This window comes from Pseudopipra pipra, chromosome 18 (genome assembly GCF_036250125.1).
Source record: "Pseudopipra pipra isolate bDixPip1 chromosome 18, bDixPip1.hap1, whole genome shotgun sequence".
NCBI lineage: Eukaryota > Metazoa > Chordata > Aves > Passeriformes > Pipridae > Pseudopipra > Pseudopipra pipra.
The window spans coordinates 166,254-181,645 of NC_087566.1; the positions used below are offsets into that span (position 1 = coordinate 166,254).

General features: G+C 46.0%; 1 protein-coding gene across 3 annotated transcripts in view; it reads right to left on the reverse strand.

The window, feature by feature from the left end:
• The window catches only part of MORC2 (MORC family CW-type zinc finger 2), a 48,342-nt gene extending 38,137 nt beyond the window's left edge, over nucleotides 1-10,205 (reverse strand). For 2 of the 3 annotated variants that reach the window (XM_064674491.1, XM_064674490.1), the window contains exons 1-4: nucleotides 10,022-10,203; nucleotides 3,687-3,740; nucleotides 3,274-3,308; nucleotides 2,286-2,354 (exon numbers count right to left, since the gene is read on the reverse strand). In XM_064674491.1, the coding sequence (XP_064530561.1) occupies nucleotides 2,286-2,354; nucleotides 3,274-3,308; nucleotides 3,687-3,740; nucleotides 10,022-10,089 (226 nt within the window). In that variant the 5' untranslated portion in view covers nucleotides 10,090-10,203. Of the gene's footprint in view, nucleotides 1-2,285; nucleotides 2,355-3,273; nucleotides 3,309-3,686; nucleotides 3,741-10,021 lie in introns of all 3 variants that reach the window. The other variant, XM_064674493.1, reaches the window with a different exon arrangement.
• Nucleotides 10,206-15,392: the final 5,187 nt, after the last annotated feature.

Here is a 15,392-nt window from a genome sequence, read left to right on the forward strand (position 1 = left end):
AGACTACAGAAAATTAAGAAAGGCTTTCTTGAAAGCTCTAAATGACACTGCATACTGATTTTACATTCTGAAAAGTGATGTCCTGGAAAGGGGCAAAGGTAACTTTACAGCCTAGGTAAAATTAAAAAAAATAGTATCTAAAAAAAACAAATATAGTATTTTTTTTTCAGACACAGAATAACCCAAATTTGATGCAAGCATCAAGACAGTCAAAGGACATGAATTACATGGTATTTGCTGTATCTGATGCATAGTGCTATGAAATACCACTACAACCCACAGTAGCTGCCAATCTCCTTTACTGAGTATCTCAGATTAACAGTCAGGATAAAATCCTTCAACATTTAGCTGAAAGATCAGTCAAAAGAAGCAACATAGCCAATACTTAAATTCCACTTTGTCACAAAACCAGCAATACGAAAGCAACAACAGCGTAAAAGCTGTCATGAAACTTGGTGGCACTAGAACAGACATCTGCCACCTTCCAGAGACAAACAGGTAGTTTTCAAGACAGGCAGAAAAGGTTGTATTTCCTCTCCCTGATACAAGGGCTTGCAAGAAGGCCATAGTTCAGTCTCGGAGCCTTTTTTATAGATGGGGTTTTATTGCTTCCTTCAGTTCCACGGGTGGTGGAAAAGTACTCTCAGAAGACCTGTCTAGCATTCCTAATTGTATTTCTAAGAATATACAGAAGGTACCTAGAGTTCAAACAAATTCTTTCATGGAGGTCACAAATCTGTGTATGCACTAACAAATGTGTACGCATCTTGTGTGCACTAACAAATGGAATGAAACGTCTTGTATCTGTTCAGTCTCTCCATACTAGCCTGCATGGGGCTATGGTTTTGGATTTGTGCTTAAAAGTGTGTTGCTAATACAGCAATGTTTTCATTAGTGCTGAGCAGAGCTTACACAACATCAAAGCCTCTCCTGCTCCTCACACCGCCCCACGAGCAAGTAGGCAGGGGTGCACAAGTTGTTGGGAGGGGACAAAGCAGGGATAGCTGACCCCACCTGACCCAAGGGATATTCCAGACCATATCACAGAATCCTAGAATGGTTTGGATTAGAAGTGACCTTTAAAGACCATCTCGTTTCAACCACCCTGTCATAGGCAGGGACACCTTCCACTAGACCAGGTTGCTCCAGGCCTCATGAAACAGGGTGTAATGCTCAGCAGATAAAGCTGGGGAAGAGGAAGGGAGCATGTTTGGTGTTATGGCACTCTCCTTCCCAAGGCACCATTACGGATGATGGAGCCCTGCTCTCCTGGGGATGGCAAACACCTGTCTGCCCATGGGAAGTGGGGAATGAATTCCTTGGTTTGCTTTGCTTGTGTGCACAGCTTTTGCTTTCCCTACTAAACTGTCTTTATCTCAACCCATGAGTTTCCTCACTTTTTACCCTTCTGACTCTCTCCATCACCCCACAGGAGGAGGAGTGAGCTGTCTGGGGCTGAGTTGCCGGCTGGGGTTAAACTATAACAATATCACAAGAGGAACTTAAAGTACTGAGAGATCGGAACAAAAATGTTAGTTGCTGCTTATTCACCCACCTCCCTTGCCTTCTTCAAAACCTCCCAATTTCACCCAACTTTTCTGTCGCGTGGAGAACTCCTCACAGGACGATTTACCAGTCCCCAAGACTGAAAGAAGGTGGTGTGGGTTGACAGTAAGCTTATTGATGCTGAAGCAAAGCAGGAGAGCTTTTAGGTTTCTCCTGTTAGATATAATACAGATTTATTTAAATCCTTATAACAAGACAGAAGTACATATTATATTCTTCTCATATTCCTAAGATTTTATATCGTCCAGTATTGATCTCCGTCACAATGCTAATGATGAAACAACAGCAAAGTGCTTTCAAAGCTGAGTCTTCAATTTCCACCGTGACACACCTGACTAGAGCTGAGATACACTGACCACCTGGCAGCCATGGATGGGGAAAAGGCTTATGCCCATCAAAGCTTGTGCTTGTTCCCCATCTGGCTACACTATTCTCCCTTCAGCCCTAAGGCCAATTTCAGTGTGCTGGAAAACTACAGGCCAGGCTGACCCAACTCTATAATGCAGCAAAACAATTTTCTTTTGACCAGATTAGTTTTCTGCAACTGAAGAGGTGAATAGTTTTATATATAACATGGTACAAAAGAACCAGTGCAGAGGCAGGAACACACATACAGGCATGAAACACGCTCTTTTCAACAGAACTAAGATGTTAATTCAGCCTAAGACATAACATGAAACCTCAGCTTGCAAATTCAAGTGTAATTTCCTGTCACTTACTTGAATCCATTCCTGTTCCATCATCCAAAAAACATAGCATGAATCCACCTAGTAGGTCCTCTCGTTGCTCTGCAAGAGAAAGGTCATTCACTGCTCCCACAAGCAAAAGTTCCATAAAATGGGATTGGTGTTAACAACAAAAGTAACACAACAAATAGGACTTTTACAACACCAATATGGCTAAGCTGTAAGAAAGAGCACCAGATTTTTGTTACAGAATGACTAAGAACTTCTGCACTTTATACTGTATGTAACTATGTGCTACAAGAGCGTACTGTGATAGCTGATTTCTTAAGCACTCAGTAAAAACTGCAACTCACTTCACTAGACCTCAGGTGAAGGCTGACCTAAAGTGCTTCCCCGAGGTATTTGTAAAAGTACTCCGTTTTGAAAGACAACAGGCACCGGGGCACAGGAGAAATGGTAGAAAACTAGAAATCATTTACATTGGAAAAGATCCTGGAGATCATCAAGTCCAACCAAAAACCTAACATGGGCAGACGGTGACTCCACCACTACCCTGGGCAGCCTGTTCCAGTGTCTGACCATCCCGTCAGTGAAGAAATTTTCCCTAGTATCCAATCTAAACATCCCCTGGCACAACCCGAGGCTATTTCCTCTTGTTCCTATCACTTGTTACCTAGAAAAAGAGCACAACACCCACCTAGTTCCACCCTCCTGTCAGGGAGTTGTAGACAGCCAGAAGGTCCCCCCTGAACCTCCTTTTCTCCCGGCTGAGCTTCTCCAGCTCCCTCAGCTCCTCCTCACCAGACTTGTGCTCCAGACCCTGCCCCAGGGTCATGCTCCCTGGACATGCTTCAGCCCCTCAATGCCTTCCTTGTCGTGAGGGGCCCCAAACCGACCCCAGGATTGGGACATAAACACCCTCACTCTTATTCTGTCAAGGACAGCACACATTTGCAGCCTAAATCCAAGTTAACTACTGACTTAATTGCTGACATGCAAGGAAGCAGTAGGAGTGACTTACCAGTATAAATGTCTATTCTCGTGGCATCTGCATCTCTACAAAGCAATAAAAACACAACTGTTATTCAAATGTCGAAGAGAAATTAAACCAAAATCCAGGCACATGTAATCATTTCCAAAATAGCTGGCTGCACACATCAAAGTCTGCAGAGGCCCCACAGCCAGCACTGATAGAAATAAAAGACATATTTTCCTACTTTTTGCCTACTTGAACTTAAACTCCAGCACGAGACATTGCTGGCACACAACCAGATCTGGTGACAGGGAGTATCACCGGTTTTTTAACAGAAGTCATATTTTGTATTTTTTATAAAGTCTATTAGAAGTGAAAATTCCTCAAGATCAACTAATAGACAGGTGAATTAAATCTCAACCGAAGTTACCTTTGGGAATTACATAGTCTCAGGTACGTACCTGGCATTATCTACAAGTTCAGCAAGGGCACCAAACAAGAACTCATGGGTAGTTCTGGAACAAAACACAGAAATCAGCAGGGTTACAGCAACACTTAAAAAGAGAGACCTTTAAATAAACAAGAATCTCAACCACATTTTAAACAAATCCAATCAAATGTCTACCACACTATGGTCTGGTTGGCAGCAGGTTAGGAATGAGCAATTTAGTGCCTCCCAGAGGCAGCCAGGCAGAAGCCAGACTGCCCCAAACTGCAGCTCAATATGGTCTAAAATATATGGCAGGTACGCAGACACAGCAGAGAAAATGATGGACCCAATGAACCAGCCTATGACACTGCCAATAATTCATGGCAATCCTTACTCACATCGACAGGTCTTTTTAGAGCAACTAAACACTGCCTATATGTAAACACAGACAAGTGAGGGTTATCACACAATCACAGAATGGTTTGGGTTGGAAGGGACCTGAAGGCTCATCTCATTCCAATCCCCCTGCCATGGGCATGCACACTTTCCATTAGATCAGATTGCTCCAAGCCCCATCCAGCCTTGCCTTGAACACTTTCAGGTATGGGGTAGCCACAGCTGCTCTGGGCAACAAGACATGGACAACATTATGCACAAGGTCAGTCTCCCCCATGTACACAGTCTCATTGTAAAAGTTATTTCTGACAGGAAAAAGCTTCGGGATCCTGGGAGACTTTCAATAGCTGCAACTGCTGCTAATCCAGACAAAGAGTCTTCTAACACCACTGTACCACAACGCCTTCCCAACTCCATGCTAAAATCACGAACCCAACTACCACTTCAGCACAATCTCAAGAGCCATGTTTAGTTTCCAGCCTCTTAACTGCCATCTCTTAGAAGCAGCACCTATTGGGAAGCCATTAGTTATGTGCCTCAACACTGAAGGAAGCTACATGGTGAGAAACCTTAAGGAGCTAATAAAAATCATCACAATATATTGTCTCCCAACATAAATGCTGTATCTCCACTTAGTGCCCAAACTGGCAACTTGGCTTCAAAATCCAACATTATTTCAAATGTAGATGAGCCTTATTGACCACAATATTAACAGCAGCTGTAAGACTGGAAAAACAGCTGCTGGGATTTGTTGCTCCTCTAAGATGTTTGATGGAGAGATCAAGGCCTCAGAAACTGGTTTTATCAATGTGTTTCAGTTTGCACAAAACCCTCACAAACAACCTGTTCTCACCACTACCCAAAAAGGCCAACAGGTGACTAAACAGAAGACACTTATTCCTATTTTCAGCTTTCCAAGAACAGACATATAGGTACTTCCCACATATAAAATATATAGCAGTCCACACTGCTAGTAACCACAAAAGAAGCTTTCGTATCCATCTTCAGTGTCATGACACCAAACCTACCAACTCAAGCTCCAGTCAGAGGTAAAACATATCAGCCTTCAAAGTTATCACTAGGACCATGGGAATGGAGATTTCCATCTTTGCAAGCTCCCACTTGCCCATGCAGAGACAAGACAGATGGGAATAGTGTTTAGAAGACTATCTATCCAATCAGAAAGCTTCTACAGAAATGCAATCCTGCTGTTTTTTCCTTTGAGCAAGATTTCCTGCTGTCCTGGTTTCAGCAGGGTAGAGTTAATTTTCTTCTCAGTAGCTGTTACAGTGTTGTGTTTTGGATGTAGTGCGAGAATAACATACTGATGTTTTGACTGGTGCCAAGCCATGAGTACCGTAAGTCAAAGATTTTTCAGTGTCCCAAGCTCTGCTAGTCAGTTGTGCAAGAACCTGGGGGGACCACAGTCAGGACAGCTGACCCAAACCAGACAGAGGAATATTCCATACCACAGAATGTCCTGTTCAGTGTATAAACCGGGGAAAGTTGGCCAGGAGAGGCCAATCACTGCTGGGAGATAAGCTGGGCACAGGTCAGTGGAGGCTGAGCAATTGTATTGGGCATCACTTGACCTTCTTGAGCTTTATTCCTCTTTCTCATTAGTACCATATCTTACTTTACTTCAATTTTTGAACTGTTCTCAGGTTAGCTCATGGGTTTTAACCTTCTTCTAATTCACCTCCCCATTCCACTGGGGTGGTGAAAGAGAAGGTGTGTGGGACAATCACAGATTTCAAGCACTCTCGAGTTTACAAGCACCTATTCAGCTCCACAAATCAACATCCCAGAAGTTTATTTAGGAAGTAACCCATAAGCAAGTGGATGCTTTAGCATTAGTAACTACGCTTCATTAGCAGCCTCTAGTCCACAACTTAAAGAATACTTCAAAGTAAGTAAATCATAGAACCATAGAATCAGCTGGGTTGGAAGGGACTTCTGAGATCATCAAGTCTAACCCTTGGTCCACTACCACCGTGGTTACTAGACCACGGCACTAAGTGCCACATCCAGTCTCAGATGCAAATAAGATACAAGTAAGGATTTCCAAAGAAAGATGCTGGAACAAAACAGCGGAACACAGCTGTAGGTGGTAAGAGAGGCAAGAAAACATCTCCATGTAGCCTGACACCGTACTGAACTTGAAAATCTTCCAAAACTGCAACCTCTCCTGCTGACGAAGGGAAACAATGCTACAAGCAAGTGAAATTCACTCCAGCTATTTATCACTAATAAAAATGAATATATAGTATAAAAATCTTCTGTTCAGTTTGTGAATCTCAACACACTTGTCAGTATCTAACTAAAGTCACATGAAGTGCTTTGGCCTGATTCAATCAACTAATCTTTAACAAACCCCATGGTCTTGTCTTATAGTCAAGAGTGCCTCAAATACATCATACCCAGCATGACTGACTAATGATAATTTCTCCCACCTCCCAGAAAAACTTTGGGATTACTTAGCTTGCGACACAAGTTTAAAAAACACAAGGCAAGCCGTTGGCAAAATGAAGTCTTATCAAGTAACTCGGAAATATCCGAGCATAAGTAGACGGGCATCATCAGAGGCAACAGCAACCAGCATCAGAGCATTTGAAATACAACTATTACTGGTCATACAACAGATGAAACAACACATGGAAGAGAGGGAAGTGTTATCAAAATCCAGAGTCTCAGCAACAGCTCATCTTTGGCAGACAGACTGGCTCGGACTTTCCCACAACTTCTGTTTGAGCCAGCTTCACTCAGGAGCACAGGCTTGACAAGGAACAAACAGGTAGTCCAACGCTGCTGATTTACTGAAACATAGGTTACAAAAGGTCAAGTCAGACTGTTCTAGAACATGACCAGCTTCGAACATCCCTACAATCATTTGGAGTAACGTGCCGAGGGAATCTAAGCTTGTTTTGTGAGCGGTTCCTACAGGATCACCCCTTTTTGAACCCAGTTTGACTCTGGACCCTGCATAATCAGACAAGTATCTAATTACTAATGACAGATGTAAGACTTCAATTTTGTTCTAAAGGTGGTCACATCTGGGAAAACATGGGGGGGTTTTGGCATGTGTGTTAGGAAAAAGAGCTATCCTCTTAGTACTCTGCACTCCTTTTCAGGCCAGAACGGAAAACAAACACAAGAAGAAGTAGAGTTTGGAGGGTGGGGAAATGTTTGTAGTCTATTATTACTAGTTTTCTTCAAGTCCACCATTCAGTCATCTTGAAGTCTGTCTATTTGTACTCAATGGGACAAGTCTAGTTACAGGAAACCACTAAGTTCCACACAAGCTAAAGGCTACCTACTGCTAGAAGACAATTTCAGGTGTTTGACTTTTAACGAACACCTTCAAATGTTTATAACAAATATTCAAAATATACAGACATAAGTTGTTTGGGCTCAGGTGTGGTTTTGGGATCATCTCAATGAATTACTTTGGATGGATCTTAAAGTAAAAGCATTTAATTCTTAAGGAAAACCAATGTGAAGGCAAGCAGATGGCTCTGGGAAGTCGTAAACACAACGCATGGGTAATTTTCACGTGCTTATGTACAGTAGTTTTCTTTCTAGGATCCAAAAGGACTTTCACACAGAATCATAAGGGTTGGAAAAGACCTTTAAAGGTCATCCAGTCCAACATCCCTGCCATAAGCAGAGACACCTTTCAGTAGACCAGGTTGCTCCAAGCCCCATCCAACCTGGCCTTGGACACTTCCAGGGATGGGGCAGCCACAGCTTCTCTGGCCAATCTGTGCCAGGGCCTCACCATCATTGCAGCGAAGAACTTCTTCCTTATATCTAGTCTAAATCTACACTCTTCTAGTTTAAAATTGTTACCCTCTGTCCTGTTGCTACAGGACCTTCTGAAAAGTCTGTCCCTATTCACCTATTCATCAAATAAAGCACCTGGAAAACCACAGTGGTGCTTCTATTTAAAAAAAAAAAATGGCAACTGAAGTGATTCATATACATGCTGTGAACCTTGCCATCAGACATGGAAGCATTAAACAGCTATTGGAAAGATCTGCTGCAAGTCCTCAAGCTCAGAGACCAGATCAACAGTCTCCTATAAAGCACTTCAGACTGAGTGTTCTGGGTTAGACTTAACAAAACCTTTCCTAAAGAAGGTCTTACAAATGGAGAGAAAAAAAAAAGTCATGGTTTCCTTCTGCACCCTAACAGCTAGACAGTTGGTCTTTAACTCCAATTTAAAGAACTTCTGCCTCCTTGACTATTAGAACACTTTTAGCACTGAGAATTTATCTGAGATGGGATGGTCTTCCTCGGCAAGAGAGAACAGTCCAAAAGACCAGTCTCCTCTATGAAAAGTCCTATGCTGGTTTTGGGCTGTTTTGAGGTATGAGTGGTTTTTTTTTTTTGGTCACTGTTTTATTGGAAGAGCACAAAGGTTGTTTGCCATGGCTTGGTTTGGAGTTTTGGTTTTAAATTACTTCCATTGTTTCCATTCCCATTCTTAGGGAAGCATTTGGTTTATGCACTGATTCCCATAATCTCAGAAGGTTCTTTGCTCATGATGGACAAAAAGCCCCAGCTTTGTCTTATCCAAGAATCAGCTTCCAGCTCCTCCCAACAATTTGGTCATGCGGGTATCACTGTAGACATGCAGCACACTGCAAGCAGACCAGGCAGCATAAGCACAGTGGCAACACGAAGTAGCTTTAATATACTTGAGGACAGCACCAACACCTCAGTCTTTTCTGCAGCACAGATGTTATCTTCTTAAAAAGACATAGTTCCGGAGTTCTGAAGGCAAACGAACTGCTGTCTGGGTTCTGCCATGCGGTCTTCTAATCCATTAAAAAGACTGTCTTCTGCAGCTGGGCACCAGAATTTCACAAATCAACAACAGCACTAGAGCATGACTCAGTATTGTCCACCTTCAGGCACCAAAGTGTTCACCTCCACCAGCTGGGCCAGAGAGCAAGGCCACAGGACACAGAGCCAAGGGTGACATGGAGCTGTTACTAGGTTTATTCTCCTGTGCAACACCCCTTTGCTTTTCTGATTATGAAAAGAAATGGATTGTATGCTCTTGGCATACATAAGGGAGATTAGTCTTGGCTGCTCTTGCAGATGTATCTTGTTTACCAACAGAACCCGAGAGATCTACTTTGAAATCAAGTCGCTCGTGTCTCTGTGCCATCTTTAGACTGCTGTAAACTGCTGTGGTCCTTCACACATTGAAAAGGGAAGCAAAAAGATAAACTTGCACTCCACTTCTTCTATCGATGGATAACACTAAGAGTCAGCTCTTCTGCAGAACATCAGCGGACAATCTTAGGCCGGTGACCAACTAATCAAAACGAAGCAATGTCAAATATGGTTCGACACTATTCTTCTGGGCCAGTTCAGGAAGAACAAGCATTTTCTTTCATCTCTTCTGTACGTGGCAACTACAAGGCTTAGGAGGGGCAGGCAGGTTTCAACAGGTGCCTGACCCCACTAAGCACTGTTTGCTGGTGATGCTTCCCATTTTCTAGTCAGGTACTCAGAAGAACCTCATTTTAAACAAGGGCTTTGCCTCTTCTCAGGATGTGTTATTTTTGAGGGATTCACTGATGACATGCAAAAATTTGATCGGAAGAAGACTGTCATATTCCTGTTGAAAATAAACCTGCACAACACAAGCGGGCATGCACGAAGCCAGACGCCAAAGCAGAATGGCGGGCAGCACAGCAGCGCACGCGCTGCTCCGCAGAGGCGCAGCCACGGGGGTCCGAGTGCCCGAGGGGCCCCTCCGTTCCCCCCGGGGCCTACCGTCCCCACACACCGGCTCTCCATGACCCACTGACCCGCCTGCGGTGCGACAGCCAGGCCTGGGGCAGGGAGACCACTCTTCCCGTCGGCCCGCGTGGCTTCGGCCGGGTGCACCGCGCTGACCCGTCACCCCAAGCAGGCCAGGTGTCGCGGGCCTGCCCCGCCGCAGCCGCTACTCACGAGTTGGTGTGCAGGTACTCGAAGGTGAGCTGGGCTCGGTTCAGGCTGCTGTAATTGCCCAGGGACATGACGGCGGCCGTCACCGGGGCCGGGCTCGGGCTCGGGCCCGCGCCGCGTGCGCCGGCGGCCGCGCGCGCCTCGAGGCCTCCCCGCCCCCTGCCGGTCACAGCCCCCGCAGGGCGGTTGGCGCTGCGCTGTGCCGCGTTGTGCCGCCCCGCGCTGCCCCCGCCGCTGCTCCCGCGCGCCCCCGGCCCCGGGCCGGCCCCGCTTTGTCTCCGCCGCGCCGCGATCGCACCCGGCGCTGCCGCAACGGCCCCCGCGGGGGCGGGGCCACGCGGCGGCTACCCATTGGCCGGGCCGCGGCACGTGACGGGAGGGTCCCAGCGCGGCCAATGCGGGCTCTGCGCCGCCGCGTGACGGGCGCGCGCGGCCGGGAGGGAGCGGCGGTGGTGAGTGCGCGGTGAGTGCGCGGTGAGCGCGCGGTGAGCGCGCGGTGAGCGAGCGGTGCGCGCGGCCGCCTCGGGACCCCCGTGGAGCTCCCCCCCGCCCCGTAACATCCCCCCGGGACCCCAGGGGACTCCTTCCCCAGGCTCCGCCCCGACGGCAGCCGCCGAGCGCCTCAGCGCCGCGGGAGCGGCCGCTGCGGCTTCCCCAGGACGGCCAGGCCGGAGGCCGCGCGGAGAGGCCGCCCGGTAGCGTGAATCACGTCCGGCCCTGGGCGAACGCACCGGAGCGGGGCGGCCCCACCGCCGCGGGGCCGACGAGGAGAGGGGGTGCACCAGCTGACGGTGACTGTAGAGGGCCGCAGCGGAGCGGGGTAGGCCCCTCGGCCCCAGACGGTGGGAGCGGCTCCGGAACGCAGCTGGATGGGAGGATCCCGCCGCTGAACGCCTCCGGAGGCTCCGCACGGAGCTCGGCGGGTGCCGATCCTGCGGCGTTGGTGAAGGCTCCGGGAAGTCACCGAGGAGAAGCGCCTGAACGTGCCCGTACTTAGGAAAAACATTAATATAGACGATATATAAAATCATTCTTGCTTCAATCCTGTGTCTTTCGTTCATCTTGAAATGCCAAGGGATTGAGCTCAAGAGCTGTCCTCCCTGTGCCCTGCACACACCTTGTGCCCCCAAACCACAGCCCAAACCCAGAAGCCCTGAAGGCCAGGAGTACTTTGCTGAACACTTGAGTTGTGCCATGGAATAACACACCCCACTTTCCTTCTGAAATGGACACTGAAACAGGATGGCTGCATCTCCCGTGTCTTGGATAATAGGAATCTGAACTAAAGATCCAAAATCTGTAGGAATTCAGTCTGTACAGAAACTGATGTGGCGTATTCCTTCTTGAAGAATGTCCAGCAAGAATGAAACATGTAAGATTGCAGGTTTTAAAAGAATAAACATTATTTGATTATTTGTAGGACATCACAGGGGAAAGGTAAAGGTTTCATAAAAGAAAGAAGCACTTTAATTTTATCTGGGGATTTTCCAGCAATAAAATCTAATCCATTAGGAAAAAAAAAAAAAGTATGGGAGTTGGGATTATTCAACCTGGGGAAGAGAAGGATATGAGGTGACATTAGTTCAGCCTTTCAGTATTTGCAGGGACTCCAATGGAGCTGGAGGGGGACTTTGGACAAGGGGAATGGCTTTAAACTGGAGGAGGGTAGGTTAGATTAAATATTAGGAAGACATAGTCCCCTGTGAGGGTGGTGAGGCTCTGGCACAGGTCGCCCAGAGAAGCTGTGACTGCCCCATCCCCGGAAGTGTCCAAGGCCAGGTTGGATGGGGCTTGGAGCAAACTGGTCTAGTGGAAGGTGTCCCTGCCCAGGGCAGGGGGGTGGAATGAGATGAGTTTTAAGGTCCCTTCCAACCTAGTCCATGATTCTGTGGTATCCGAGCTATCTGGTGAAAAGTCAAATTTAAATCTGTTAATCATGGTTGGTGAATGACTAAAACCTGAGTTTCATATTTGAGGTTTTTGCCCCTCATCCCCAGTGGTGTGTGTACCTGCACTGCCAACTCTGCAGCTTTGGCCTGAGAACTTCACTTCCCAGTGCAGCATTTAGTTCTGTTCATTCTCAGTTTAGCCCATTCACATCTAAAGATTCCTTCAGGCCAGGAAGTTATGTCCTTCCTGCTGACAGGAATTTCTCTGTGTGTTCTTGTGTAAGCATCAAAAAAATCACTGCGGACGTGCATGCAGTGGCTCTTTTAGGCCTTATCTCTGGAAAGCTGCACACAGCAGGACATCGAAGCTGCATGAAAGAATTGGGAAAATTACTGGCAAGAACTGTACTTACGTGTCATTAGGTTTATGACGATAATCAACATGAGTCTTTTAAGGATTGTAGCATCATCTGTTGTGCTCAGCTTTTATTCTGTCACATTGCAGTCAATATAAGCAGCAGATGTTCAAAAGCAATGTAAATCCCATCAGTGTAAGGGCAAAGTAGCTACCTAGATACATGTTCCTGAGGAACATGAACCTGAACTTATGCATCTCATCAGCCTTGTCCTCTTAGGTGCTCTAAGCATCTCTGTTCCTAGTATCATCTTGCCTTCAGGGAGGAACTAGTGTTCCTTTCCTGACATTGGAGAGGTTGACAACATCGTCCTGGTACTGCAGTGCTGTGGAACAGAGCAGTTGGGCACCTTCTTGCTGCTCCTGTGAGATCTGACCTGTTCCAAGGGAGGGCTGGCTGGATGCCAGTCCTTTTCATCTGTCCCTTGGGAGAAGACCAGTACTTGGCAGTTCCATTTCATTTTGCCAGTCCCAGGCAGGAAATTGCTCATTTTCATTCCGCCGTTTGGTGGTGGTGAATTCCACGTCTTTTTTATTTTCTTTGACAAAAGTGAAATGAAAATTAAATTCTTACACTTTCCATAGCTGTTCTGCAGTAGTTTTCAGGCATGCTACTGACTCCTGCTCTTTGATCTCTTTTGCCCAAGTCTGGAAAGGATTGTATCTTTGTTACCTGGCTCTCTGAGCTGCCAGATTTTGTTCCAAGATGTAGTGAAATGAATTTACATTTTGCAAAGCAGCATTTGGATCACACCAAAGCTCTGCCTTGGCCATGGCAGAGCTATGCTTTGGTAGGAACTTCTCTGTCTGTGGATGGAGAGATAATAGGCTTGTTTGGCCTATGTGCTGCTGCTGCTGCAAACTGCTGAATTCCTCAGTATTTTGGAGATGGAAGTCTTCCTACTGCAAATTCACATTTATCCTCTTTTGGGGCAGCACTTTTATGTTGGAAACTCTCTCCCCAAACTTTGTTTAAATAGTTGTAGATCTTTCAGATATACTGGTTATGACAGGCAACTTCCTTTTTTTTTTTTTCCTTCTGCTACCGGAACCATTTCCGTGACTTTCTGTTCAGCACCAGGATCTCTGCAGTATCTCTTATGTGTATCTATATATTGTATTAGCAATATCTTTGCAAAATCTCTTACAATAATGGGCAAAACAAGTCTGGCTGCTCAGGTGTCACAGGCAGTACCCCCCCACCCTTGAAGGCTCTCAGTGCAGTAGAAAGCAGCAGTTTGCTCTGGTGCACATAACTTTCATGATAAATGACCTGTGGGTTGGTCGTTTGTCCCACCTGTACATGTTGAGCTTAGGGCAAACTGTACTGCTCTTCTTTAACCTTAAGGCTGAGTTTCTTACTCTGAAATAATCCCCAAATCCCCTTGTAAAACTAGTCTTGATTCCACACTGGTCAAAGTCTGTGTTTCTAGACTGTGGTGTGAGAGTTCCTGTGCAGTCCCATGTGGTGTTTGCTGGGTCCTTACCCTGGCATGGCATTTTGCTAAGCCTCTTTCCACTAAGTCCAGGCCACAGCCTGAGATTGTTGAATAGTTTGTTTATGTGGCCATTGTTCTGCAAGTTGAAGGTAACTGCTTCTACACCTGTGTGAGCCTTGAGTTAATGATTATTCTTTATCTCCCCTATATTTTAAGAAACCAGATTTCCAAGCCAGTATTTAATGCGTGAGTCGCCATGGCGAGTACTAGATTCTGCACCAGACGAGTGCCGTGAGTGCAGCAAAGTATCTTTTCCACACTCTCATGAGGTCTCCCAAATTAACTGTTTGTGGCTTTATTCTGTGTTTATGCACATGAAGAAATGTAAACCTTTGCATTGTAGAAATGAGGTTTTCACTGTCTGAGTGAAATAATCTGCAGGCAGTGAAAAATAAATCTGAGAGATCACGAGTAATCCTCAGGGGCTTACTGGTCCTTCCTTTATCCTTCATTTTTCTGGAAAGAAAAAATGGCATTGCCTTTGGGTGCAAGGTCCTCTGTATATGTCATGACAGAAGCTGCTGAAGTTCTAGGTCAGTGCTGCTCTACTGAGCGTTCACCTTAAGAACCTCTCTTAAGAAGTTTGGATGCAATCACAGGCCCCAGTAACTGAGTTTTTCCATTGCCCTGAGTTTATAGAAGAATTTCAAAGCACCTTCCTTTAACGGGCTGTGAAATCATCACATTGCCTTGCAGCTTTTCGGTTCGTTCCTTCATATTGTGCCACATGCCAGCTCTGCTGTGTGATAAGTCCTAATTATCTACCTGTACAGAATGGGAACTTACTCCATGAAATACATCGCTGCCTTCAAACAGCATGAAGTGTTCTTTAAATGGAGCGTGCTGGTCTCACTCACAGAGAAGAACCTGCGTTATTCATCAAAGCATTCTGCCTTTTCTTGGGCGTGAGTTGCATCTCTCTGTCAACTCAATACAGTGCAGGAACACAACCCTGAAGTCAAGGATTTAGAAGGAAGTGTTTTTCTCCTGGCTTCTCTTAGTAAGAAGTTATTCCCTATGTGACCTGGGACAGCCCTGTTTCTTGTGTTCATAGCCACGTAGCATGTCTGCCCAGCCTCTCCATCATTCATGTCAAGTAGCAGAGCAGTTTGCCGAATAAATGTAGTAGAGTCATGAAGTTAGACCTCTCTGCATGGAAGTGTCTTTTTTTCTATGTTGGGAGATCTAAATCTTGCCATTCTTCCTTGGAACAGTAATTGAATGAGCAGTTGGTGTGTCAGTCCTCACAAGACATGCAGACCAAGATGTTCAAAGGCAAAGACGTGTGGTAGGTACTGGCATAACAGTTCGGAGGCCTTTTCTGTAGTGCCAAGTCTCGGCCTCTTGCTGCTTTATCTTCAAGGAAAGTCACACCATGAATTTAAATTCACTGTTTCAGTCTACGTACTATTCTCAATGAGACACTTGATGTCAGAAATTACTTTGTAAATGAGTTTGCAGAAGAGCGGAAAGTGTAAGAGTACGTGAGAGCAGGGAGACAGTGAGAAGCAGGAAATTTTCAGTGGAAAGGTGAAAGGGGAGAATCCTCCGCTGCCAGTTGGGCTCCCGCT